Source organism: Giraffa tippelskirchi, chromosome 12, assembly GCF_054371585.1.
Source record: "Giraffa tippelskirchi isolate mGirTip1 chromosome 12, T2T-mGirTip1v1.2.pri, whole genome shotgun sequence".
Taxonomy (NCBI): Eukaryota; Metazoa; Chordata; class Mammalia; order Artiodactyla; family Giraffidae; genus Giraffa; species Giraffa tippelskirchi.
In genome coordinates, this window is record NC_137286.1 from 50414740 (window position 1) to 50442440 (window position 27701).

The 27701-nt window shown below is 44.1% G+C and overlaps 1 protein-coding gene across 11 annotated transcripts in view; it reads right to left on the reverse strand.

The window, feature by feature from the left end:
• Window positions 1-27701, reverse strand: part of AKAP13 (A-kinase anchoring protein 13) — a 318012-nt gene that overhangs the window by 216342 nt on the left and 73969 nt on the right. For all 11 annotated transcript variants that reach the window (XR_014071355.1, XM_081550449.1, XM_081550455.1 and 8 more), the window contains exon 2: window positions 14225-14268. Coding sequence is in view for 10 of the 11 variants with exons in the window: in XM_081550449.1 (XP_081406575.1) it covers window positions 14225-14257 (33 nt within the window). In the remaining variant the exon portion in view is untranslated. The remainder of the gene's footprint in view (window positions 1-14224; window positions 14269-27701) is intronic.

Below are 27701 nucleotides of genomic sequence, written 5' to 3' on the forward strand. Positions count from 1 at the left end.
AACTATCATTAAACTTTTTTTTTTTTTAAATGAGGACTTCCCTGATGGTTCAGAGGTTAGGACTATGGGGTTGCAAAGAGGGGGTGCTTCCGCTACAGGGGATGAGGATTCAATCCCTGGTCAAGGAACCAAGATTCCACACGCCTCTTGCATGGGGGTGGGGGTGCGAATACACCCACACACACACACACCCACACACACCCCAAGATTCCACACGCCTCTTGCATGGGGGTGGGGGGGCGAATACACACACACACACACACACACACACACACACACACAAAGATTCCACACGCCTCTTGCATGGGGGTGGGGGGGCGAATACACACACACGGTTTGTAGGGCTGCACCCCAAGCATCTGATTCGGTAGGTCTGGATGGGGCCTGAAGATTTGCATTTCTAAGAAGCTCCTAGTGATGCTCATGCTGGTGGGGCCACGCTTTGAAAACCAGTGCTGTAGAACAATTCAGCTGCAAGTCAGTCTGGGCAACTCCTCACACCAATGACTGCCCTGAGTAAACAATGTTTACAAGATCTCCAGCTTATATTTGAAGAAGCAACGGCAAGTGGAATCCAGTACTGATGCCAACCTCTAAATGTAGAATGTGATACAAGCATCAGGCTTTGAGTTCCCAGGTTAAGAGAGGGTGGCAGCAATTTAAGGGACTGGGAGTGAAACCATTCTTATTTGGCGAGACTAGACAAGAAAGGGCGAGAGTTCTGAGTTCAAAGCTCTGTTTCACCTCTTACCAACTATATAGTCCTTCACCTATAACATGGGCCTCATGCGGGTGAAGAGATAATATACGTAAGTCACCTTACATGAAAAGTACTCAGTAGGTGTCATTTTCCTCTTTCTAAGCAAAGGAAAGAGCTACCAACCCAAATGCTTGTGCAGAGATGCAAGAGGAAGCCACACAATTATGTTTATATGCTTTCGTGCTACGCAAAATAAAGGAGATGGGTCTCTCTAAAAACTAGCTTTATATTTAAGGTTTCTATCCCTCACGGCACCCCTCGCTCTGGCTCTACACCATTAGCCCTCTCCCTTTTTTAGGAAAATCCTTGGTGGTCACATCTGTGGCTCTTTGACGCTTTCCGCCACTCAGACAAAATCCACTTGTTCTCTAGAACCGCTTTCCCGTCCTCACGTCCACCCCGCGTGCTCTAACGGTGACCAGGCCCACCTGCTAGACAGGCCCTCGCGGTCCTCCTCTGCTCTCTCCACACGACTCCTCCATGTCCTTTGGGCACTGCTTCCATCGTGCGACCCCCTGCCTAGTCAGAAGACCTCCAGTTGTTCCCTGTCCTGCTTGTAAAATGCCATACTCCCTCAATCAGTGCTGGCCAACAGAATTTTCTGCACTGATGGAAATATTCTACCTGCGCTGTCCAACGTGGCGGCCGCCAGCTGGCGTGGCAGCTAAGCTCTCTACAATGGAGGAACTGATTTTTTAATTTTCTTTTATTAATTCCCATGGCTCCACGGGGCCAGTGGCTACCCTAATGAACACAGCAGATCTATGCAATCTCCTCTCCACGTACTCGACCATGTGAACTGTCCTCTCCAGTCAAGCCAGGTCCCTCACCACCCCTGACAACACCATGTCCACACCCTGCTTCGCAGACTCTATTCCCCTCTCTCATTCTACTCTTTGCTTTCTCCAGAGCCACATCTGTCCAGGCTAATGGAATCCCATTTTCCCTGAAGGCCTTCCTATCATTTCTGCCAACATCTCATCCCTCTTCTTGCCATGAACCATCACTGTCTGTGTAACAAATCCAGCATCTGAACCAATATTACCTGTACTGTCATTTAACTCCTCACACATGTGAGCTCCTGCGAAAGAATCTATTCCTCGAAGACCAGGTCCTCCATTCACTTAGCAAGTGCTTTACAAATACTTGATGAGTGAGCTAAGGACACAGAGCATTACATCTTGGTCTTCTTTGGAAAGCAGGACTTCTCTTCACTGGAACCAAATGGAAAATTTAATTCTATTGCCCTGTCCCCACCACCACTCCCCTCCCCAAATATCCAGATGCTTGGGAAATATCAAGTTAGTGTAAAAGCATCCTGCAGAGAGACCCTAAGAAGGCTTTTGGCCTTTATGTATCTCTACCTGCTCAGAAAATGCCAACAAAAAAGAAGAAAACACTATCTGCCAATGCAAAATCTGTTAACTTCAAAGCAAGTTTCTGCAGATGGGCTAACAAGCCCAAAAGAAGGAAACTGAAGCTCTTGTTCTGTAAAGTCATCAAAAACTAAATTGAGGAACACTTGACTTCCTTATTTCTTCTGGCACTAGTGACAAAGTTGTCATTATTTAAAACACAGTACTCAGATCTGGCTGGAAAGAGCCTCCAGTCTACAAAACATTGCAGCTGACCCATCAGACATGTATTGTTGAGGCAAAGACAGGTAATTCATTTAAGAGATCAAAAAGCTGATAAAGCTCTCTTTGTAGGAGCAACATGTAACACAACAGCCAAGCAAGAGGGACAGCCCTGTTATTTCAACTCCTGCTAGGGAAGCACATTTATCCGGAAGAGATAAAATGTTGCCACTACCAAATAGGTCCTATTCCCTCCAAAGACACAACTGAGGACATTAAAGTTGGAGGTAACCTACAGTAAAGAATCCACCTGCAAACCATGAGAACTTGGTGTGATTTCTGGATCAGGAAGACCCCCTGGAGAAGGGAATGGCTCCCCACTCCAGTACTCGTCTGGAGAATTCCATGGACAGAAGAGCCTGGTGGGCTACAGTCCACAGGGTGGCACAGAGTCAGACACGACTGAGCAGCTAACCCTTTCACTTTTCTCAACTGTGATTACTTATGCCAATTATACTTATGCAAAAACAAACTGTTTTAATTGCTCATGTCAAACCCCCTTCTTTCTCAGCATGACATCTCCACGTGGACTCTCATCTTCTGGCACTGAGGTCAGTTCTGATTAATACGCACAGTTGTTGTTGTTCAGTCACTAAGTCGTGTCCAACTCTTTGCAACTCCATAGACTGCAGCATGCCAGTTTTCCCTGTCCTTCACCATCTCTCGGAGCTTTCTCAAACTCATGTCCATTGAGTCAGTGATGCCATTCAACCATCCTGTCTTCTGTCGCCCCCTTCTCCTCCTGCCCTTGGTCTTTCACACCATCAGGGTCTTTTCCAATGAGTCTCAAGCACAGAACAGAGAGTGACATCATCTAAAAAATTGGTCCCTATTCTAATAGAAATGGTTATTATCACTGGATATTGTTTTGTTTTTTAAGTTTTAAATGGAGAAAGGAATCCAGTGCCAAAGATACATCACAATGCTTTTCCTTCTCCCAGAAGCAGTTACAGGCAAAAACATTCAGTGCTATGGAAAAAGAGAAATGCGAAAGGACATAATAAACCAGATCTGCTGGGGTTCTGAACATCCGTTTTGTAATTAGAATAGCTCTTCCCCTTGAAAATCTAATAAATGTGGGTTTCATCCCAATCATATGGCAGGTAATAAGTATTCCATACATTAACCTACATCTCATGTCTATCTCTATCTCTCTGCTTTTAAAGGAGTATGTAGTTTTGGGATGGGAGCTTTTGGTTTTCCTGAGGGAGACCTTGAGATGGGTTCACCCAACCACAAATCTTGGGGATGCCAGCAAGTTTATAACTGAAGGATCTGAGAAATGAACCCCAAGTTTTTCCTCTTTAAATGTTTTCTTACGGTGATTTTAGTTAGCGGATCATCAAGCATCCAAGATAAACCTTCGGAGTCAGTGTCAGAGCCAAGCCATCCATTCTGGGGTTTCATTAACCATCAAGTGCCCAATGCCCACTGGAAAACCTTTGGCAACCAGTAAGGATATTATTCTAACACAGAAAAGCAGCAAAAAAAGAAAGAAAGAAAGAAACAACCCTGCAGGAGCTACGCTTTACACAGAAACGCCTCAGTCATTATTCAAGAGCCTTGGCTGCCTCTTCCTTTCACTGGTCCAGGGCTAAAGAGCCACCCTCATCCTCCTGTAGAAGATCTAGGGATAAAGATAAGTATCTGACCAAGTAATTCACCAGGAAGGTTATTAATGACTTCTCTACACTCAAGTGTTACAACACACATTTTACTTTTACTCGTGGCTCAGACAGTTAAAAAATCTGCCTGCAATGCTGGAGATTCGGATTCAATCCATGCATTGGGAAGATCCCCTGGAGAAGGAAATGGCTACTCACTCCAATATTCTTGCCTGGCAAGCTACAGTCCATGAGGTTACAAGAGGCGGACATGACTTCAAAACGAACAACACTACTCTGAAAGCAAGTTCAATGCTCTTTTCAAATATTTCTCTCTCTTTCCGGCATTCCCACTGTTCCCTGTTTTTCTCTTACACAGCCCATGTATTCCCAGACTTCTACCACAACGGCTGTGTGCGTGTACTCTGATCCCTAAATTCCAACCTCCGCCTCTGGCACACTGGCTGGGCTAGTTATCTGCAGATCCTGCTACCTGGCCAGAACCATCACAACCTCCATGAAACTTGGGGCAGACCCGTCAGTCTCGCAGTAGCTGTTTCCTCCCTCTTCCAGCGGAGTGAGGTCAACCACCCCGAAAATACAATGATTCCCCTGACTCATCTCACTGTTCTGCAGGCCTGACTTCGGTCACAAAGTTCATTCCCACACAGGGCGGCAGCCGCGGGACAGTCACCTGGGGGCATCAGCCTTGCTTTTTCTCCAGAGAAGTCAAGTCAGAGCGGGGAAAGGAAGAGACTTTCACTGGAATAATTCAGATCCTGCTTATTCTTGACCCCTATTGTCTCCTTGTGCCCCAGAAAGAACAGGGTGTGAGGGATGCTATCAGATGAGGGAAGAAAAAGCCTTCAGGGCTGGGCTGCCCAGATTTCTTCTAGAACAAGCCTGGGGGCCTTAGATAAGAGGCATTTAAAGCAAGTTTAAAAATCCTGCTTCCTTTTCAGCTGTTGGTCTGGGGGAGGATTTATTTACTGTTTTCTTCTCCAGTTGCTAGGTCCGGTGGTGCTTAGTGTGTGGGGGTGGTGGCTGGACCTATTCTGTTTGTTTTATAAATACCAACTTTAGTTCCATGTGCCTGGCTTTTTCTTTCATCATCTGATAGCATCCCTCACCCCCTATCCTTTCTGGGGTAAGTATATGCTTTTATCTTGACAGTGAAAAGGGCTCTACAGCAAAAGGGTACATGTACTATGCTTATAAAAACTATCTGCTGTATGTTGTTTATTGTAAAAAGTGGCTCAGACCATAAGTCCCATAAGGACTAAAGATAGTGATTCAGGACTCGATGTCTAAAGTGCCTTTTCAACTGGCTAAATGAATGAGTAGGTTATTTAGTCACAGAACACATATCTAGAATAAAATCAGACATTCTTAGCTACACTTTGCAAGGATGCTGTACACATCTCCTTACAGCTGTAAGAAGTTGGAGGTGCACAATAAAGACATTGTTATCACATTTATTTCCTTGTGAGGAATACTTTTAATCGCAAAGACGACAGCACTGTCGATTCAGGACTCACACAAGGTAAATCTAACAATGAAACCTGGGAAACAAGTAAGCATCTTTATTTTACTTTTTAATGAGCAACTTTGAAAAGGCAATTGTTTTGTCAAAAAGAAGCAAAGTTGACTTGAATTTATGTAGTATTCCTGACCAAATCCAGAAAAAATTCAGCAAAATAACTGGCTAACTGGCCAATTCGCTTCCAAGGAAAGACAAACAAAGGAACTGTACTCTAAGAGACTGTAAATAAATACTGGGTGTAATCCCGGATTAAACCCTGAACAGGGGAGAAGCGGGAAGGAGGACGCTTTAAAGGACATTTTGGGATGATCAGAGAAATCTGGATATGGACTTACATAAGAGTATTACGTAAAAGGTATGATGCCTGTTTTGTTAATTGTACTGTCATCATGAAAGAGAATGTCTCAGTCTTTAAGAACTATTGATACACGCTGAAATATTTAGGGGGAAAAAGGTATAATGCCTGAAAACTTTCACACAGTTCAAAAAATACGTAATAAAGAAAATGGTAAGGAAATCACATTGAGGCCACGCTTAAATGCTAATAAAAGATGAGCGGAGGTGAAGCTGCTTTCTTGTCACTTTTCTGTAAATGTGTGCTTCTTTCAAATAAAACATTAAAAAAAATTTAAAAACATGAGAAATGGAAGATTAAAGGTGGGTTACTTAGTTTAAAAAGGACTTTATTCCTGCAAGTCTGTCCTGTGCTTAGTCGCTCAGTCGTGTCTGACCCTTTGCGACCCCATGGACTGTAGCCCATCAGGCTCCTCTGTCCATGGGGATTCTCCAGGCAAGAATACTGGAGTGGGATGCCATGCCCTCCTCCAGGGGATCTTCCCAACCCAGGGATCGAACCATGTCTCCCACATTGCCAGCGGATTCTTCACCATCTGAGCCATTGGGGAAGTCTGTTTGTGCAAATCTCTATCACATAAAATGTAGTGAGATTTGTCGTGTTTTAGGTAACAATTATGGATAGCAACCTTGCTTAACTTGGTATACGGAAGAAAGACCATGGATTTGAGATTCACAATCTCTGGGTAAAGCATATACTAAATGAACCATCTTGGACTCTCATTTCTTCAAGTTTATCAGGGTAAGAATGAAGCTTCCTCCCCCTCACAAGGTTGTGAAAGAAAGAATGTGAAAGTTGCTTAGTTGTGTCCGACTCCTTGTGACCCTGTGGACTATACAGTCTATGGGATTCCCCAGGACAGAATACTGGAGTGGGTAGCCTTTCCCTTCTCCAGGGGATCTTCCCAACCCAGGGATCAAACCCAGGTCTCCCGCAGTGAAGGCGGATTCTTTTACCAGCTGAGCCACAAGGGAAGCCCAAGAATACTGGACTGGGTAGCCTATCCCTTCTCTAGTGGACCTTCCCGACCCAGGGACTGAACTGGGGTCTCCTGCATTGCAGGCGTATTACACAAGGTTGTAATGAGAATCAAATGATATTCTGTGTGCAAATGTGCATTTTAAACCTGGAGGCAGGATACAAATATGAACTCTTGTTTTTAAGGAGCTGTCATCCAGAAAGGTTATGGGAGATGCAGGTGAGTGCTATGCCAGCTGGTGAAGCATTCACAGAAAACCACAGGCTGAAAGAACCACTGTGAAACCGCATCACACGTCGTTCATGAAGGTTCACAAGAGCAGGTTTTGGGAAAGACTTCCTTTTCTCCCCAAAAGCGATTCATCCATGAAAGAGCAGAAATGTTTAATCCCACTGTCCTCAGACAAATGAGAGTCGGATCTCCTTTAAAACATTCTTCCATTCAAGGATGTTCCATTTACATCCAAACACGGACGTTAAAAATGACTACGGAATAGGATAACTGTTTCTCCTCAAACGGGGAATCCAAAACAATATGCTTCAACCGCCTAAGAATGCAGTCTGCCCCGGGCCCAGCGCTCCACCTTATGATAAATCCACTGTCCCTGAGAGGCCAGACCTGACCGCGAGCCAGAGGCTGGGGCTCAGAGGACACTCAGAGGTGGGCCTCAGCTGTGAGAGAAGGCAGGCCTGCGGGAGTGACCCAAGGGTCTGTGAAACCCGTCCAGGTCAGGCTTTCCCGTCTCCTCCCCGAGTCTCCAGTCTCCTCCAGGAGAGGACACACCCAGCCCCCTCTCCGGCTCAAGCCCAGCCCTGGCTTCAGAGCTCTGCACTTGTCGCCTGGGGCTGGAACACCGGGCCAAGATCCACACACAGCTGGCTCACACCGGTCACTCAGGTCTAAGCCTAAATGGCCGGTCCACTCCACCCCCTAGCTAGAGATATTCCCCCACCCCTTCCCCGAGCACCCCTAAAAGAGCCCCTACTCAGACACCCACATCACATCCTCTTGTTTTATCTTCATGAAACTCTTCTTCCGAGCATTTTCTTGTTTAAGAGTTATGCCTTCTCCTCGCTATAATGCAAGCAGCACAAGAGCCTTCCGCTTTGTTCATGGCTAAATTCCCAGCCTCCAAAAAGGGGTCTACACAAAGCAGGCATCTAAGAACTCCCCAGCTCCAACCCCAAATTCACTCCCAGTACTAACGTGTGACTGAAACTTAAGAATTCCAGGGACAAAAGGCCAAAAGTTCAAACGCAGCCCAGATTTCTGGAACTCCTCCTCTCTCAACTCAACTTCACCTTCTCTCGCTATAGTCCACCATCCTAATTCCATTCACTCTTTCATCTTTCTGAAAGAACTCGTCTCTTCTTAGAGTCAAAAGTACCAATTTCTTACAAATAAGTCAAACTCTACTTCGAAACCAACTTTCCCAGCCCACAGTTCCAAGCCCACATCTCCTGCTGTAAACGGAACATCAACATGCCCTTAAACATGCTTAAAGAACAAAGTCATCGCCTGCTTCCTTTTTCCAACCTGGCAATGGCACAGGCTGCCATTCACATTCAAGTTCTCAATCCACCATCATTCTTTCGTTTTTTAAGAATTCTGCTCTCCTGCTTCTTTTCAATATTTTCTGCACCTGCCACTGCCTCTCCATTTTTACTTCCACTAAACAATACAGATGGTAAAGAATCTGCCTGCAATGCGGGAGACCTAGGTTCGATCCCTGGGCCGGGAAGATCCCCTGGAGACCTGAGAATGGCAACCCACTCCAGCGCTCCTGCCTGGAAAATCCCAGGGACAGAGGGGCCTGGCGGGCTACAGCCTATGGGGTTGCAAAGAGTCAGACACGACTGAGCGCCTAGAACTTTCACTTTCCAACACTCCAGGCCCTCACCACCTAGAGGGGTGTAACTAAACCTGTCCAAGTTTTTAACACCACCACCCAATGGTCCTGAAACTGCGATTCTTCTAAACATTCATCTGGCAATCATCAGTGTCTTTGTAGAGGCTGAGGCAAACACCTGACCTGGTAACGTAACTGGCTGATCTAACACAAAGGGCGCAGTTGTGAAATCAGAGAGCTGACAGGCAAGGCAACCGAGGCACAGCCAGGTTACAGTTCCTGGCACCCGAAGTTCCAGCTTTTGTGTGTTCCACTGTTAACAGTCCACAAAAATCATCCATGACAACAGCTTCACTGAAGCATTCGACAGTGCTGCCACCTGTAAAATCTGGGACATTCCTTACATTTTAACTACGGCAGCTTTTTGTGGACTCATATTATGCAAAACCTGGTCAAGATGTTTATTTGGAATATTTGGAATCCAGCCTATTTTTCTTAACTTTCAGGTAAAAGTTATTCTCAGTGTACAGCGTTTTTCCACATTAACTAGGAGCTCTCTCTCTTCTGTTGATGACATACACCCTAGCATATCTCAAATCATCAAGAAAAATTTCAACACACTCTATTATTTTGCTTAGTACTTGTCGAGGTGCAGAGAATTGACCCCCTCACCAATGGACTGCCCTGTAACAGTTACAGCAGCTCTCCCATCCTGGGGGTTACATTCACCAACCCCCAGTAGATGCCTGAAACCGTGGACAGTCCTGACTCTATATGTATGTAACATGTTTTTTTCCCTACACACACACACTGTGATAAAGTGTACAAATTAGGCACAGCAAAGAGATTAACAATAACTAACAACAAAATAACAATTCTATACTGAAATAAAAGTGAGGTGAATGTGCTATCTCCCTCCTCCTCTCAGAATATCTTACTGTACAAATTTAATGCCTTTTCCATCTTAACTAAAGCACTCATCACATTTTGTGCCTGTAGCTTTTGCAGTTAGAGGTGTAAAAGCAAAAATAGCATGAATTTATTTTTCCTTCCTCACAATTTCACGGATAGAAGACTCATTCTTATCATAGATCTTAGCAACCTCAGCATATGAAATTTTTTGTTCTTGTTAAGTCAAGAACTTTCACCTTTTCACTTCCAGGCTTCTCTTTCAGTGTATCTGAACTGCCAGCCTCACTACTCTTGTGCTCCGGGGCCATTATTAAGTAAAATAAGGGTCACCTGAAGACAGTACCGAGCTACACCACCAATGATCCGATGACCCAGACACATGCTAAGTGACCAGCGGGCAGGACACACTGGAAAAAGGGATGATTCATATCCCCTACATAAAGCGGGATGGTGCAAGATTCCACCACACCACTCGCAACACTGGGAAACTTAAAATTTATGAATGGTGGGGATTCCTGGTGGTCCACTGGCTAAGATTCTGTGCTTCCACGCAGGGGGTGGGTTCGATCCCTGGTCGGGAAACTAAGATCCTGCATGCCTCCTAGTGCAGTCATAAATAAATAGATAAAACACATGCATTGTTTATTTCTGTAATTTTTCATGTAATATTATCATCATGGTGACTGTAGGTAACTGAAACCACAGGAAGTGAAACTGTGATGCTAGATCACTAGAAGAGTGAAGGGGGATGACTATACTTGGCTTCACCCCAACAGTGTCAACCCCTGAGACTTGGCTTAGTTCACTGAAAATGGTCTTCCCAGTAGAGCTTGTCCAACTACACTAAACACCTAAGTCATAAATAAAAGCACTATGTTAAGCATATTCTTCAGAACTGATTTTTAAGAGCCTTGCTTCCCTAACAGAATGAGCTTCTTTATGCTTCACAAGTTTTACAGTGATTTCTATGACTAAGCCCCCCAAAACACAGATGTAAATCACAATTTACCACCAATAAGCTGCGTAGCCTTACCATGGTACCTTCAGAATGCATTTCCTCATCTCTAAAATAGAGAGGTTGAAGCAGGTATCATCTATAGCCTCTGTGAGCTCTCAACTGCTCAGATTCAGTGATGGCAAGACAAGAAAATGTCTAGCTAACCTCTCAGTCTCTACTCACTCCTTCTAAATTATCCTGAACACTACTAACTGAGTTTTCCCAAACTACCACTGTATTAGCTTTCTACTGCTGTTACAACAAACTACCATAAACTCAAAGGCTTAAAACAGCACAGGTTTTATTACCTTCTAGTTCTGAAGGTCAGATGCCTGAACGACGTTCACTGGGCTAAAATAAAGATGTCTGTGTTCCTTCTGAAGGTCCTACGGAAAAGCTGTTCCCCTGCTTTTCCCAGCTTCAAGAGGCTGCAGTCCTTGGCTCATGGACCCTTCCTCATTCAAAGCCAGCAGCGTGGCATCTACAAATCTCTGCCTCCCTGTCTCACTTACAGGAACCTTTGTGATTACACTGGGCTATCCAGATAATTTAAGGATAAACTCTGGTTTCAAGATCTTTAACTTACTGAAATCTGTGAAGCCCCGTTTGCCATGTGAGATACACATTCGCAGGTTCTGGGAATTAAGACACGGACACACTTGAACCATTATTCTGCCTACCACAACTATGCAGTCATATCAGCCCATAATTAAACTCATTCAATGGCCAAAAGCAGACAAAAACATCACAAGACTATGCATAGACACAAAAATCCTCAACAAAATATTAGCAAACCAGATCTAGCAACACACAAAAAGGATTATACACCATGAACAAATGAGATTAATCCCAGGAAAGAAAGGCTGGTTTAACATTTAAAAATCAATCAACGTAATACAATAATGGAATGAAAGAAAAAACCCACACAATACATCTCGACAGAGGAAAACATTCAACAACAAAATTCAATAGTTTTCATGATAAAAATATTCAAATTAGGAATAGAAGGGAATCTCCTCAACCTGATGAAGTCTCCTATGAAAACCCACAGCTAACATCACACCAATGTTAACAGTGAGAGACTGGATGCCTTCACTTTACGATTAGAAGCAAGACAGGGATGTCTCCTCTCACTATTTTATTCAACTCTGCATTGAACTGAAGGTTCTCCTCAGCGCAATTAGGCAAGAAAAAGAAATAAAGTAAAAAGACTGGAAAGAAGAAAACTGTGTCTATTTTCAACAGGGTTTCCCAGGTGGAGCTAGCAATAAAAACCCTCCTGCCAATGCAGGAGACCTAAGAGACACAGGTTCGATCCCTGGGTTGGGAAGATCCCCTGGAGGAGCACATGGCAACCCACTCCAGTATTCCTGCCTGGAGAATCCCGATGGACAGAGGAGCCTGGCAGGCTACACATCACAGGGTTGCAAAGTTGGACACAACTGAAGCGACTTACCTCACACAGCACCTTTTCAGCTGACATGATCTTGGGTACAGAAAATCCTAAAGAATCCACTAAAAAAAGTACTAGCTAATAAAAACTTCAGCAAGGTTGTAGATTAAAAGATCAACGCACAAAAATCAACTGTATTTCTACACCAGCAATGAGCAATCTAAAAATGAATTTAAGAAAACAGTATCATTTACAATAGCATCAAAAAGGATATAATACTTAGGAATAAATTCTACAAAAATTGAAGACATGTACACTGGAAACTATCAATCACTGTTGAAAGAAACTAAACCAACAAAGGATGACATAAATGAAAGGAACAGAATTGAGTGTCTAGAAGTAATTCCTTACATTTAATCACCAACTGATTCTCAACAAAAGTGCCCAAGAAAAATCAATGGGGAAAGAATAAAATTGGGCGCCTACACAAAAATCTGCTGTTCACAGCAGCATTAACCTTAACAGCCAAAAAGAAGAAACAACCTAAATGCCCATCAACTGAGGAGTGGATAAATAACATGTAATATGTCTATATAATGGATTATTATCTGTCAATAAAAAGGAACAAAGTACTGAAACTCACTCTAATATACACCTTATATATAAAATGTTAAGTGAAAGAGACCAGTCACAGAAGGCCAGATACTGCATGATTCCATTTATATGAAATTTTCAGAACAGGTAAAACCATAGAGACAGAAAGTAGAGAACAGATGCCTAGATCTGGAGGAAGGAGAATCGGTGAGTGGCTGCCAAGAGGTGTGGGGTTTCTGTTTAGGGTGCTAAAAAATGCTCTGAAGTTAAGATGACACAACTGTGAATATACTAAAAACCATGGAATTGTACACTTTAAACAGGTGGATTTTATGGTGTGTGAATTTTATCTCAAGTGTTTTCTTAAGTCCAAGGTATTCAATTCACATGCAAACCCATTGGTGAACATAATAAATGGTCTCCAAGTGGTCTGGAAGGAATATGAGAACAAAAGATATCTCTTAAAAACACGTGTTTTGCTTTGTATGAAGAGCAATCATATGATCGCTCTATGTTAGGAAAGTATGACTTTTACTAACACAGCATTGGTTAAAAAAATAAACACATACAATGAACAGCCGGTTTGAACGCCATTAAAAGTTCCTCAGTGGCGACGAAATAAACTCCACACACTTTTGTGTGCTTTCACAACTGAGCGTCACCCACCTCTTTAGATACGACTCGCATCACCACGAACACCAGTTCGGATGTCAGTGTGTGTGTCTGTCAGTGTGTGTCTGAAAATTCGGGCCAGACTGCCTGCTCACGGAACACCACGCTCACTGCCACCCAACCCTCCACCTTCTGGTCTGTGTCCTCAACGAGTTCCGAGCATTTTTCAGCCAATGAAACGACCCTTAATCTTCAGGATTAAGGATCTGACTGAAGGACTGACTGAAGTCCTGTGCCATCAAAAACTTTTTTCACCTCTCCAGACCACACGAAGAGCAAACCCCTCGGCCCCTCACAAGGCCGAGCTACACCTCTAAGACGGCTGCTCCCCAGCCAGGCACTTTCCACCACCGCGATTCGGCTAACTCACTCTTATAACAGTTTTTTTAAAAAAACAAAAAACAAAGAAAACACCTAGAATTTACTTTTTTCAGCCTCGATTCATTCATTTATCCATTCCATCTTATAATTTCCTCACTTTAAAGACGATGATGGCTTTCACCCAGGTTCTTAAAAGAAAACAGCACTTTTGCCAATGACAGAGCGCCACCTAGTCGTGGCACAGAGAAACTCACAATGACAGCAGGAAGCTCGACACACTCCGTTAACAGAAATGAACTGTGGGTTAAAAGAAGGAGTTGTAGAATCATTTTGTAGGGCAATGCGACTGTTGTATACATGCATCTCATCTACCCGATCAGTCTGCCACACAAGGCTTACAGGTGTCATTTGTTGTCCGCTCAGAATCATGCATTATTCATCATTTAATATTCACTAAATCAAACCCATTTCTGAAGTGCATTATGCCAATATATTCATATGTAGATGGTTCAACATTCCTTTGATAATCACAGGAGAACATTTTCGAGTTTATTATAAGAATTAAACAGCAAAAGTAAGGATAAAGTGAAATCTGGCGATTTACTCACATATAATGGAGCTTGCTGTGGATTAAGTTTCATGACCCAGGACACTGGAACAGAAGAGAGAGAAATAAATGAGAATAAAATTAAAAGTTATCATCAAAAATTTAAAACCCACTGGAAAAGTCCTAGATGTCAAGCAAGGTTACATGAGCAAAATCAGGTGTCTGGGGTTACAGATACCCAGCTTTCCTCAGAGGTTTGGCAATGGAAGTTCAAGGATTGCAGCATGCCTGGTGGCCCAGATTCAATCTTTACAAGGGGAGAAAGATGTTCTGATTGAAAAACAAAGACAAAAGTCTTTGCAGTCATAGATGTTTCAACAACCAACCAACAGGATATTAAAGGCAGTTACAAAAAAAAGAACAGTGTGTGAGCAAGTTACACTTTTATATAATCCCCCAAACCCGTAAGATGCTTCCCCCAGTTATCACTGGGCACTCAGGGCGGACGGGAGACCACGAGACAGTCCTCTTCCTCCCAGAGGAGGGGGCTACAGGTGGCCTCCATCAACTAGAAGCTGTCCCTCTCCTGAAACTCAGCGGCTGGATTCCCTGTCATTACTTGCTCTAAATGAATTGTCACAAAAATCTTAGGAAGAAGTTTAGAGAAGACTTACAGCATTATATAATACATTAGTGAATACTGAGAACAGCATGTTCTTAAAAGTATACCTTGGTGATTTGACTAGGATTTCATCTAAGCTAAAATTATCATAGTCCAAAATTACTTCAGACAGGCAAATCTTTTGTTAAACGAATCTCAGAATAAGCTAACCCCATCTTATAAGAATCACAGAAGATGACCCAAGTAATTTCATTCTCATAGATTTTGAGTGTCTTGCTCATAATGGGGGATCTGATCAATTATGATCTAGCAGTATTGAAAAAAAAAAAAAAACGTACAGGAACAGCATTCAAGGTGCAAAAAGAAAAAGATAAAATCCCACACTTTGCAAGATGCCAGACCAGATCACAAAAACCTAACAATCAAAATGCCAACAGCATAAATTAGAAATCAAAGACCAAATTTTAGAATAAAAAGCAATGCCTGAGCAACCACACACAACTCAAATAACAGATTCCTCTCAGTATTAAAACTTTTTTTACAAATCGGCCAATTCAGTTAGGTTGTGTGTCTGAGGATCAAAGGCTCACCCCAAAAACAGTTAACACACACCTCTAGGGAATAAGATAAATCTATAACCAGGCGCCCACACATGATCATCTCCAACCAGCAGCAGGCCAGGGGTCTCACTCACTCTGCTGCAAGATGGGCCCACAGCCAGGGGGCCCCCAGGGACTGACCACCTCCCCTGCCCACCCCGTTCGTCCTCTAGTCTACACCCCCAGCCCACCAACACACACACACTGACAGACAGACACACACTGACAGACAGACACACACAGACAGACAGACACACTGACAGACACACACACGCTGACAGACACACACACACACAGACACACACACGCTGACAGACACACACTGACAGACAGACACGCTGACAGACACACACTGACAGACACACACACAGACACACACACAGACACACACACACACACGCTGACAGACAGACACACGCTGACAGACACACACACAGACACACACACGCTGACAGACACACACACGCTGACACACACTGACAGACACACACACTGACAGACACACACGCTGACAGACACACAGACAGACACACACACGCTGACAGACACATGCTGACAGACACACGCTGACAGACACACAGACAGACACACGCTGACAGACACATGCTGACAGACACACGCTGACAGACACACACACAGACACACACACACGCTGACAAGACACACACATGCTGACAGACACACACGCTGACAGACACACACACAGACACACACACACGCTGACAGACACATACATGCTGACAGACACACATGCTGACAGACACACGCTGACAGACACACACACAGACACACACACGCTGACAGACACACACATGCTGACAGACACACACGCTGACAGACACACACTGACAGACAGACAGACACACGCTGACAGAAACACACGCTGACACACACACACACTAACAGACACACACGCTGACAGACAGACACACGCTGACAGAAACACACGCTGACACACACACACACTAACAGACACACACGCTGACAGACACACACACGCTGACAGACACATACACTGACAGACACGCGCTGACAGACACACTGACAGACACATACGCACTGACAGACAGACACACACTGACACACACTGACAGACAAACACTGAGAGACACACACACTGACAGACACACACACAAACTGACAGATATACACTGACAGACACACACACTGACAGACACACACACACACTGACAGACATACACACACACACTGACAGACACATACACTGACACACACTGACAGACAGACACACTGACAGACAGACACACACTGACAGACATACACTGAGAGACACACACACTGACAGACACACACACACACTGACAGACATACACACACACACTGACAGACACATACACTGACACACACTGACAGACAGACACACTGACAGACAGACACACACTGACACACACTGACAGACATACACTGAGAGACACACACACTGACAGACACACACACACTGACAGATATACACTGACAGATACACACACTGACAGACACACACACACACTGACAGACACGCGCGCGCAGGGCACACTTTCCTCCCTGCCAGCCTTCCTTTAATGATTCTGTACCCTTAGGTGATAAAATCACCTACAAAAACTCACACTGAAAACCAAACTTGAGAAATGGAGCAACAGCCAACTCTTTTAGAAAATCTTTGTTTTTCTAACCAACAGATTCAAAAAGCAAGCATAGATGATTTAAAAAAAAGAGAGAGAAAAGAAAGATTGAAGACGGAGTACTTTCTCAACACGTTAAACATCCATTTAACTTAAAATTAAGCACCGTGCTCACTAGTCTTTTAATCAGCTTTCTAGGTCCTGTTCAGACTTGCCTGGGACAAAAGACTGAAAGAATCTATAAATGCATGTACCAAACCCATTTGCTTTAACTGACTTATGAAGTATTCCTGACCATCCCAACAGAAGAAACATCAGTGGAAACCAAAACAAGAATTAACACCTTGTGACCAGGCCTGCCTGTAAGGTTTGGAGAAATCTATGGAGACAAACTAGTGACCTACCAGCCTTCTGATGTTTCTTGATTTGCCAGCAGACCTACAATGACTGTGTGTACAAGGAAGACAAACTTCTCTGGTGCGCCCGCTGCATCTGGGCGAAAGGTCTGGTGATGCCCTCTGAACTGTCTGGGAATACCTAAACTTGTATCAAAGCCAGAACCCGTACAAGTTATTCTGGTATGAGGATTAAAGAGGGCTGACAAACTGTCTGTCCACCCACACTGGTCAAAGGGACAGTTCATTGTTGTGCTGGCAACACAGGCTGCTGGAAGAATAAATCTGTCAGAAGTCATCAAGGCAATGACCCTAGAAGCATCAGATTGCTAAATTCAGACTGCCTTTAGGCTTCTTCAGTGCTGACAAACCAGGGTAAAGCAAGGACTAACATTTACAGAGCTTTAGAGCCAATATCATTTCTTTTAATGTGGACCACTTTTAAAGTTTTTATTGAAATTGTTACAATTTTTCTTCTGTTTCATGCTTTGGTTTTTTTGGCCACGAGCATGTGGATTTAAGCTCCCCAACCAAGGATCGAACCCACAACACCCCTGCGATGGAAGGCAAAGTCTTCACCATGGGACCGCCCGGGAAGTCCCTTCAACATCATTTTTAATCCCCTTTTAAAAAACACTATTTTCCCCATTTTTCCCCATCTCACTGGTTGGGGAGGGAGGTATTTCCTTTCAATGATTAAATTATTTAATATCAACATAAGAGGTGGATGAACCTAGAATTCAAACTCAGTATGATGTCACCAACTGAGCTGCCTTTAGCCCTCGCTCTACAGACATTACAGACTCGCCTCGATTTCGTTAATTCAACCATCACTGGGCATCTACAGTGTGCTGGGGACCCTCCTCAAGGCATTGAGAGTACAGACAGAGCTCAGCTGAGGACTGAGGGAGAAAGCAATAGGGAGTGCTGCGGGAAAGCATCAATGAAGAGGGAGCAGGTAATGAGCAGGATACAGCTTTAAATACGGGGCTGAGGGGAGGCCTGCTGAGGTGACCTTTACCCCCACAGCGGAAGAGATTAAGGCAAGTAATACAAATTATAGATGAAAGACCCTCAAACTGGTCCTAAAACCGAGAACTCAAAAGAGTTCTGATGCTAAACCATCAAACACGTGCTATATACAGTGCATCAACTTACTTCACACATTTAAACAGACTTAATTTATTTGAGAACTGTGTTCTAAAAAAAGGAGCCTACATATTACAGGAAGGCAATCTTCTCAGTCAGAGCAAATGCACTTGAAAACCAACCTATATCCCAAGACCAGTTTGCAGACCACTGGAGTCTTTGCTTTGTCAACAGACATTTTATCAAGAAGAAAATTAAACAAAAGCCCCATGTCTATACAATCGTTTCATCAAGGAATTTTAAGAGAAAGTCCTACAATGTCTTCTGTCTCCGATAACAAACTAGTGAATAGCTTCACAAGCACAACCTGTGACTGACACTATGGAGCCAGTAAAGGCTGCACATCATTTGAAAGAGACCATAAAGAAAAAGAACTATCAAAATGCAAAGATTTAAATGATATGATGTTAGGTATGTCTACCAACTCTGCCACTCCACAGTAACCTATTACAGTTCTGGGGAAGTCATAAACTCGGGTGTGTGTGAAAAAATAGTAATAACAAGTGCACTAAGTATATTTATTCTTCCCACATTTTGAGTTTTATTTCAAAACGCTCCAAGAAAAACCTAACAGTTTGCTGTTGTATAAAGGGAACATGTTCACTTTATGTCAAAACAGGCTCACCCAATTTTAATGCAACTGTGTCAATTATGTAAGTCTACACACCCTACCACAACACCCACATGCAAGAAGTCTCGGGGTAGACATCTAGGTTGCTTTCATGTCCTCTCACTGTGTTTATGCTCAGTCACGTCCAACTCTTTGCAACCCTATGGGCTGCAGCCTGCCAGGCTCCTCTGTCCATGGGATTTTCCAGGAAAGAATACAGGAGTGGGGTTGCTGTGCCCTCCTCCAGGGGATCTTCTCAACCCAAGGATCAAACCCAGGTCTCCCACACTGCCCACATTGCAGGCAGGCAGTTTTATTCCTAGTGTTTTAAGGAATCTCTACACTGTTCTCCATAATGGCTGTAATCAATTAACATTCCCACCAACAGCACAAAAGGGTTCCCTTTTCTCCAAACCCTCTCCAGCATTTATTATTTGCAGATTTTTTGGTGAAGGACTTTCTGACTGGTGTTAGGTGACACCTCATTGTAATTTCGACTTGCATTTCTCTAATAATGAGCTGCCTTGAACTGCAAGGAGATCCAACCAGTCAACCCTAAAAGAAATCAGTCCTGAATATTCATTGGAAGGACTGATGCTGAAGCTGAAAATCCAATACTTTGGCCACCTGATGCAAAGAACTGATTCACTGGAAAAGACCCTGATGCTGGGAGGAGAAGGGGATGAGATGGTTGGATGGCATCACTGACATGATGGACATGAGTCTGGGTAAGCTCCGGGAGTTGGTGATGGACAGGGAGGCCTGGCGTGCTGCAGTCCATGGGGTCGCAGAGTCAGACACGAGTGAGCGTCTGAACTGAATAACGAGCAACCCTGAGCATCTTTTCATATATTATTGGCCATCTATTTGGAGAAATGTCTGTTTAGGTCTTCTGCCCATTTTTTGACTGGGCTATTAGTTTTTCTGCTGTTGAGCTGCATAAGCTGTTTATATATTCCAGAGATTAATCCTTTGTCAATTGTTTTATTTGCAATTATTTTCTCCCATTTTGATGGTGGAGCTCAAATCATGCTCTGTAACAATCTAGAGGGGTGGGAGGGAGGTTCAAGAGGGCGGGAACATATGTATACCTATGGCTGATTCATGCTGATGTACGGCAGAAATCAATACAATAACAAGCAATTATCCTTGGATTAAAAATATAAAAGAGAGAAACAGGAAAAAGAAGTCTCAGGGTGCTGATGATTAGAGAAGCAAAGACTATTGCAACGATCCCTTCCTGTACTTTAACATGAACTAGCATCAGCCTTTTCCTCATAGGGTGCAAAGCACAGACCATCATCAGAATATACCAGCACTGGGCGTGTGGTGCTGACAGAGTTTACAGTATCAAAAGTTTTGAATGTTTTGCACCTTGCTCTACCTGAAAAATGACTGTGCAGAAACTCAGTCACTACACAGGATCACAATAAGCCTGTTTGACTAGCTTGCGGGAAGGACAGGACAGAAAGCACTTCCAACAACCAATGTGCCTGAGCAAACAAATACAAAATCTTACCAGGTACCCCCCCAAAATACACACCTAAATAAAAATTGGAATCTATAATAGGTGTCAGCAAACATTTTTGTAAGAAGTCAAACAGTAAATATTTTATGCTCTGCAGGTCACAGGAGTTCTGCTGCCATTGGTATGACTGGGTGTAGCCGTGTTCCAATAAAACTTTATTTACTGAAAGAGTCAGAAGGCTCGATTCAGCCAGTTGATCACAGAATGCCAGCTCCTGGTCAAAACCTAAAAAAAACCTCTCAATAATCCCAAGAAACACTATGTCCCCATTCAACAGTTTATATGTCTCAAAGATATTTTCCATCTTAAAAAAAAAAGTAAAGCATATCTCAATACAGGACAGGCATAAGTCCCCTGTTACAACGGACCTAGAAAGGAGTGAAAAGACCTGTTTTTTTCCCTCAATGTCAAACTGAATAAAACTACCGGCTTTACTAGAGGTCTCTAGAGCTGATAAAAAACAAAGCAATTAAAATGTGAATGTCTGCACCCGTATGTCTGTAAACATAAACCAAACTCACTATTCTTCAGTCACAGTCACACTTTACACTAAAGAAGCCTTTAACAGGTGCTCCTGTTAAAGTGAAATGTTCAAGGAGGAGAGGCGGGCAAGTCACAGGAGCCCCCACCGCCATAGCAGGTAATTACACTGTAAACCCTCTTCAACCTGTTAGCTTGGAGACCTCAGCCTGTTCCCTAAGGACCAGGTGCCCTCGCCAGACAAACTCGCCATCGTTTTTGTCATTCACAACAGGGAAGCGTCTAAACCCACAAAAAAGATGTGCAAACTGCTCACCCCAAACACAACCACCCCAGCCTCATTAAGGGAAGGACAGCTGTTTGGGACGCAGACAAGCATAAATAGAGTATTTCTACCTGCAGGGTATTTCCATGGAAAAGTGTGCTTCAGATGAATTTCCATGGCCAGGGACCCGGCTACAACCGGGCTAGAATAAATCCTTCAAAACCCACAAACATCTGGGTGGGGGTTAACATGGAAATGACAACGCATACTCCGGATTCTTGCAGAACAGTCAACATTCAGGTCTTCCTCAAGGAAAATAACAAGATTCAAAAGACTCTTTCCTTCATTCCTAAGGAGTTTGGGCTGCTGGCTATAAACATGTCATGCACTGGCTGAGGGTAGGAGCCAGGAATTCTGAACAACAGAAAAAGTAGCACAGGACAAGGGGTAGATAGGCTTTTCCTGGTGAGTATGTCAAGTTCTACAAAAAAAAAAAAAAAATACTACACATATCAAGTATATTTTCTGAATAAGGAACTGAGGAAATCTTATGGAAGCCTCATAAATGTCCAAGCTCTTCTGTTTAAAGATGCACTGATTAACTGAGAAGTGAGCTTTAAGCAGTGATGCTCAAACCTCATGGCACATGAGCATCTGTTGACGCGTTCTCAGATAATGCCAATTCTTGCCCAGCCCCTCCCTGCCTACTTCCACCATCAGAGTCCAAATCAAAAAACCAAACCTTATGATGTTTTCCTTTGAAATCACAGCCCACACTTTTGGAAACAACAGTGTTGAGACTCGGATCAGGTGTCTGATTCTCACGGCACAGTGAGCCTTGCCCTGTCCCACCGTCTCATGACATGGCGCTTACTACACACCAAGAAAAAAGCGAAGCCCTAGTCAGAAGGGAGGCGGGAGGGGAAGGGGGTGCCTAGGAGAGCTTGTCAGGACACAGAGTCTAACAGAGGGCAATACTCACAGGAAAACGGAAGGATACAGCAAACTGAGACAAAAACCCAACAACAAAACACCAACAGCCACATTCCCTCATTTGATTTATTCTTTATCAGTGCTGGATTACCCAGTAGCCAGAATGACCTGGAATTTATGGCAAACATACACACACAATCAAAGTAATTATCGTGGAATAAAACAAATCAGAACTTTGCCACAATAGTTTATCAATTAATTAAAATAATTAAAGATATTAAATTTAATTTTAAAACTCTTACATTCATCTTAGAACTTGCTCTAAAATTCATATGGATGAGCACACCAGAGTCTTTAATGATTGGAACCTCATTTTCTTTATATATGTTTATAACATCTGCCTGGCATGTAAAGACTTAATAATGGTAGATAATCTCATATTACTGAGCCCTTAAAACAGTCCACGGACAGCTAGATGCTGAGCTTTAGGGACAAATAAAACTTTGTTGCCATTCCCTCACTAAGTCATGTCCAACTCTTTCTGACTCCATGGACTGCAGCACGTCAGGCTCCTCTGTCCTCCACTATCTCCCAAGGTTAGTTCAAATTCATGTCCACTGAGTTAGTGATGCTATCTAATCATCTTGTCCTCTGCCACCCTCTTCTCCTTTTGCCTTCCTTCTTTCCCAGGATCAGGGTCTTCTCCAATGAGCTGGCTCTTCCCATCAGGTGGCCAAAGCATTCGAGCTTCAGCTTCAGTCCTTCCAATGAATAAAGTGAAAGTGAAAGCTGCTCAGTCATGTCCGACCCTTTGCAACCCCTATGGACTAGATAGTCCATGGAATTCTCCAGGTCAGAATACTGCACTAGGTGGCCTTTCCCTTCTCCAGGACATCTTCCCAATCCAGGGATCTAACCCAGGTCTCCCTCAAGGCAGGTGGATTCTTTACCAGCTGGGCCACAAGGGAAGCCCAAGAATACTGGAGTGGGTAGCCTATCCCTTCTGCAGAGGATCTTTCTGACCCAGTAATTGAACTGGGGTCTCCTGCATTGCAGGCGGATTCTTTGCCACCTGAGCTACCAGGCAGGGCTAAATTCTTTTAGGATTGACTGGTTTGATCTCCTTGCAATCCAAGGGACTCTCAACAGTCTTCTCCAGCACAATTCAAAAGCATCAATTCTTCGGCACTCAGCCTTCTTTATAGTCCACTGTCACATCCATACATGGCTACTGGAAAACACATAGCTTTGACTAGATGGACTTTGGTCAGCAAAACGATGTCTCCACTTTTTAACACGCTGTCTAGGTTTGTCATACCTTTCCTTCCAAGGAGCAAGTGTCATTTTATTTCATGGCTACAGTCACCATCTACAGTGATTTTGGAGCCCAAGAAAATAAAATCTGTCAATGTTTCCATTGCATCCCCATCTATCTGCCATGAAGTGATGGGACCAGATGCCATGATCTTCATTTTCTGAATGCTGAGTTTTAAGCCAGCTTTTTCACTCTCCTCTTTCACCTTCATCAAGAGGCTCTTTAGTTCCTCTTCACTTTCTGCCATTAGACTGATATCATCTGTATATCTGAGGTTGTTAGTATCTCTCCCAGCAATCTTGATTCCAGTTTGTGATTCATCTAGCTCTGTATTTTACATGATGTACTCTGCACAGAAGTTAAATAAGCAGGGTGACAATATATAGCCTTATTGTACTCTTTCCCAATTGTGAACCAGTCCATTGTTGCTTCTGGTTCTGCATACAGGATGTTCAGGAAGACAGGTAAGGTGATCTGGTACTCTCATCTCTTTAAGAATTTTCCACAGTTTGTTGTGATCCACACAGTCAAAGACTTTAACATAATCAATGAAGCAGAAGTAGATGTTTTTCTGGAACTCCCTTGCTTTCTCCATGATCCAACAAATGTTGGCAATTTGATCTCTGGTTCCTCTGCCTCTTCAAAACCACACTTGTGTAGCTGGAAGTTCTTGGTTCACATACTTCTGAAGTCTAGCTTGAAGGATTTGGGGCATAACCTTGCTAGCATGTGAAATGAGCACAACTGTATGGTAGCTTGAACATTCTTTGGTATTGCCCTTCTTTGAGATTGGAATGAAAAGTGACCTTTTCCAATCCTGTGGCCATTGCTGAGTTTTCCAAATTTGCTGGCATACTGTGTGCAGCACTTTAACAGCATCATCTTTTAGGGTTTTAAACAGCTCAGCTGTAATTCCCCAGGAGCCTACTGGACTCCTTCCAACCTAGGGGGCTCACCTTCCGGTATCGTACCTTTTTGCCTTTTCATACAGTCCATGGGGTTCTTGTGGCAAGAGTACTGGAGTGACAGGCCAATACCTCCTCCAGTGGACCATGTTTTGTCAGAACTCTTCACTATGACCCTCTGTCCTGGGTGGCGCTGCAGAGCATGACTAATAGCTTCACTGAGTTCCACAAGCCCCTTTGCCACGACAAGGCTGCGATCCATGATAGGGAAGTAACACATGGGCCTTACCAGTATCACAAGTGACACATATATTTAAATACTTAACTTATAGTACATTATGGTAAGTGCAATAAAAATTTTACAAGGATCAGGAAGGAGCTATAAACCCGCTAGAAGGTGGAGCCCAGACATAGCTTACTGTAGAAGGCCAATGCCAGGGAAGGTTTAACCAAGGAGACACAGCAGGAGAGTGTAGCACAGAAAAGAAAGAACAAAGACAGCACAGCCAAAGACAAGACAGTGCAGTTAGTTCGCAGTTAGTTCATAACAACTGTGCAGAAGAATGAGAAGAGCAAGCGGGAGGGGAGGGAAGAAGTCAGGAGAGACACCTGCGTAAATCCACACGCCTCCAAGCTGCCGCGGAAGGAAGACAGGAGAAAATACACAAACCGCTGTGACACGGTGCTAGCCCAAAGAAACGATGGCTGTATGGCGACAGGCGCATCAACAAATCTCTGCTTTTTTATTACCATCATTTTCTTGGTTTTGCTTTGTCTTCTGTTTTTTTTTAAGCTCAGCTCAAATGTCTCATCATTCACCACTGGAAGGTAATCTCCTGTAGCCTAAATTCAAACCCTGAGAGTCCAAGTATATGCTGTGGGTTACAACCAGGAAGGCCAGACGAGAACCTCACGGTGGCTTCCCCGAGGTGCAGCAGGCAAAGACTGGCTTTCCAGTCAATGTCCAGGGGCCCTGGGATCCTCCCCCCCAAACCGAGTCAAATCCTGTGAGCCATGACCTCTGTAATTAGAAGGGGTCCCAGAAGCAGCCCACATCACCTCCTTCCCCAGGCAGGAATCACCGCCAGTCTGCCTGCCTCTGCTTGTAGACCTGAGTGCCAGGGCCTTATCACCTTGAGAAAATCTCTCCATGCTCCATGCACACCTCTGACTCAACCTTCCTAAAATGCTGCTTTCATTCTGCAGCTTCCTCTCTGCCTACACAGTGGTAAGCCATCTCTTACCTCTTAGAAGGTTCTCTGGGGGCACCAGTCTCTTCTCTTTAGGAAGTTCCAGGCAACGGCGCTAAGATCTGCCAGGCCTCATAAAAAGGAGCATTGCGTGCATGCTCAGTCGTGTCTGACTCTTTGCGACCTCATGGGCTGTAGCCCCTCAGGGTCTTCTGTCCACGGAATTTTCCAGGCAAGAACACTGGAGTGGGTTGCCATTCCCTTCTCCAGGGGATCTTCCCAATCCAGGGATCTCCCGAGTCTCCTGCATTGGCAGGCAGGTTCTTTATCACTGAGCTACCAAGAAAGGGAGAGAAAAGCCTAAAAACAAGAAGTGATCACAGTCTGGGGAACACATTTAACCCATGTTAGTTTTCCTAAAGGGGGAGCCCTGAACCTGAGGGATCAGGCCCAGATGCTACATCCACACACACACACATGGGCCGCTTGGGATGGGCAGCTGCCAACAGGGAGGTTAATAAGCTCGGCAAATTTCCTCTGCAAAAAATTCAGCATCATATTTATTTTACCCCAACTCTCTATAAGCCACTTGGATGAATAATGAAGATATTTAAGGAACAGATGGCTGAAAAGCGCCCATCTAAATTGGGAAGACAACCTTCTAGCATTTAAGGATTCTTTAGCAGCCCCTACTAGAATACTGTATACTTCTGTCCACCTTATGCGAACAGGTGACTCAATGGAAAAGCCCCTGATGCTGGAAAAGACCCTGATGCTGGGAAAGACTGAAGACAGGAGGAGAAGGGGGCGACAGAGGATGTGATGGTTGGATGGCATCACCGATTCAATGGACATGAACTTGAATGGTGAAGGACAGGGGAGCCTGGCATGCTGCAGTCCATGGGGTCACGAAGAGTTGGACCCGACGTGGCGACTGAACAACAAAAACAACCAGAGTACTGCAAGAATAAAAATGAGAAAGGCAATACCATTCAGAAAAGGACACAGAGTTGGATTTCAGCTGTATAACTCCCACACTTCTGGCTGCACTGCCTCCAACAAGCTATTTAACTGCCAAGCTTTAGTCTCATGTGTAAAATGGGGAAACCTAAGAATAAAAAATGTATATGAAATGTTTATACGATACTAAGCAATGAGAAAACACTCAATAAATTACGTTCCTATCCTTACTGCCAGGCACGAGTTACGTCTTTAGCCCTCTCAGCATTAATCTCACATCACGTTCAAGGAGCACTTCCCTTGGACCATCCTAACTGCCGTGCTGACCCCTAATTCTAAATGAAGGGTACTGACGAGAGAAATGGGAACCCCAACAGACACAGCACTCCATGAAACATGCCCTTCATCTCCGGTGACCTCTGAGAGGCCATCCAGGCTCCCCCAGAGACCCACTCTGACTTCTCCAAATACTATTTAGTGCACTATCTACCCTGCCTTATTGGGCGCTCCTCTCCCCCCACCCACAGCGGCCCTCCAGCTCCTACACACACCATCTGCGTACACCACCCTCAGCCCAGTGCTCACTCCTCTGGCTCAAGATAATGCCCTCCACCCTGCTGATTACCGCTGATAGGCTAATCCACACGGCCAGCAGTAAGTCACATGCTAGTATTTTTCCCCCTTTATTCCGTGTCTGCCACGAGGCAGATGTCCTCTGGAGCACTCCTCCTCCACACCACCATGGCTCCTGACAGCATCTGGCACGGTACTGAGCACCCAGTAAATACTAAACAGTCGCCTGACTGACATGAACATCAGAGGCAGAAATGAATGAGCTTCCCCATACCATCTGATGGCCAAGGGTCCACAGCGTGTAAGAACAAAAATCAATCTTCCCCAAAATATCTAAAAAAGTCCCAGAAGGCTTACCTAGTAGCTCATTATGAAATCCAGCCTGGTTCAAC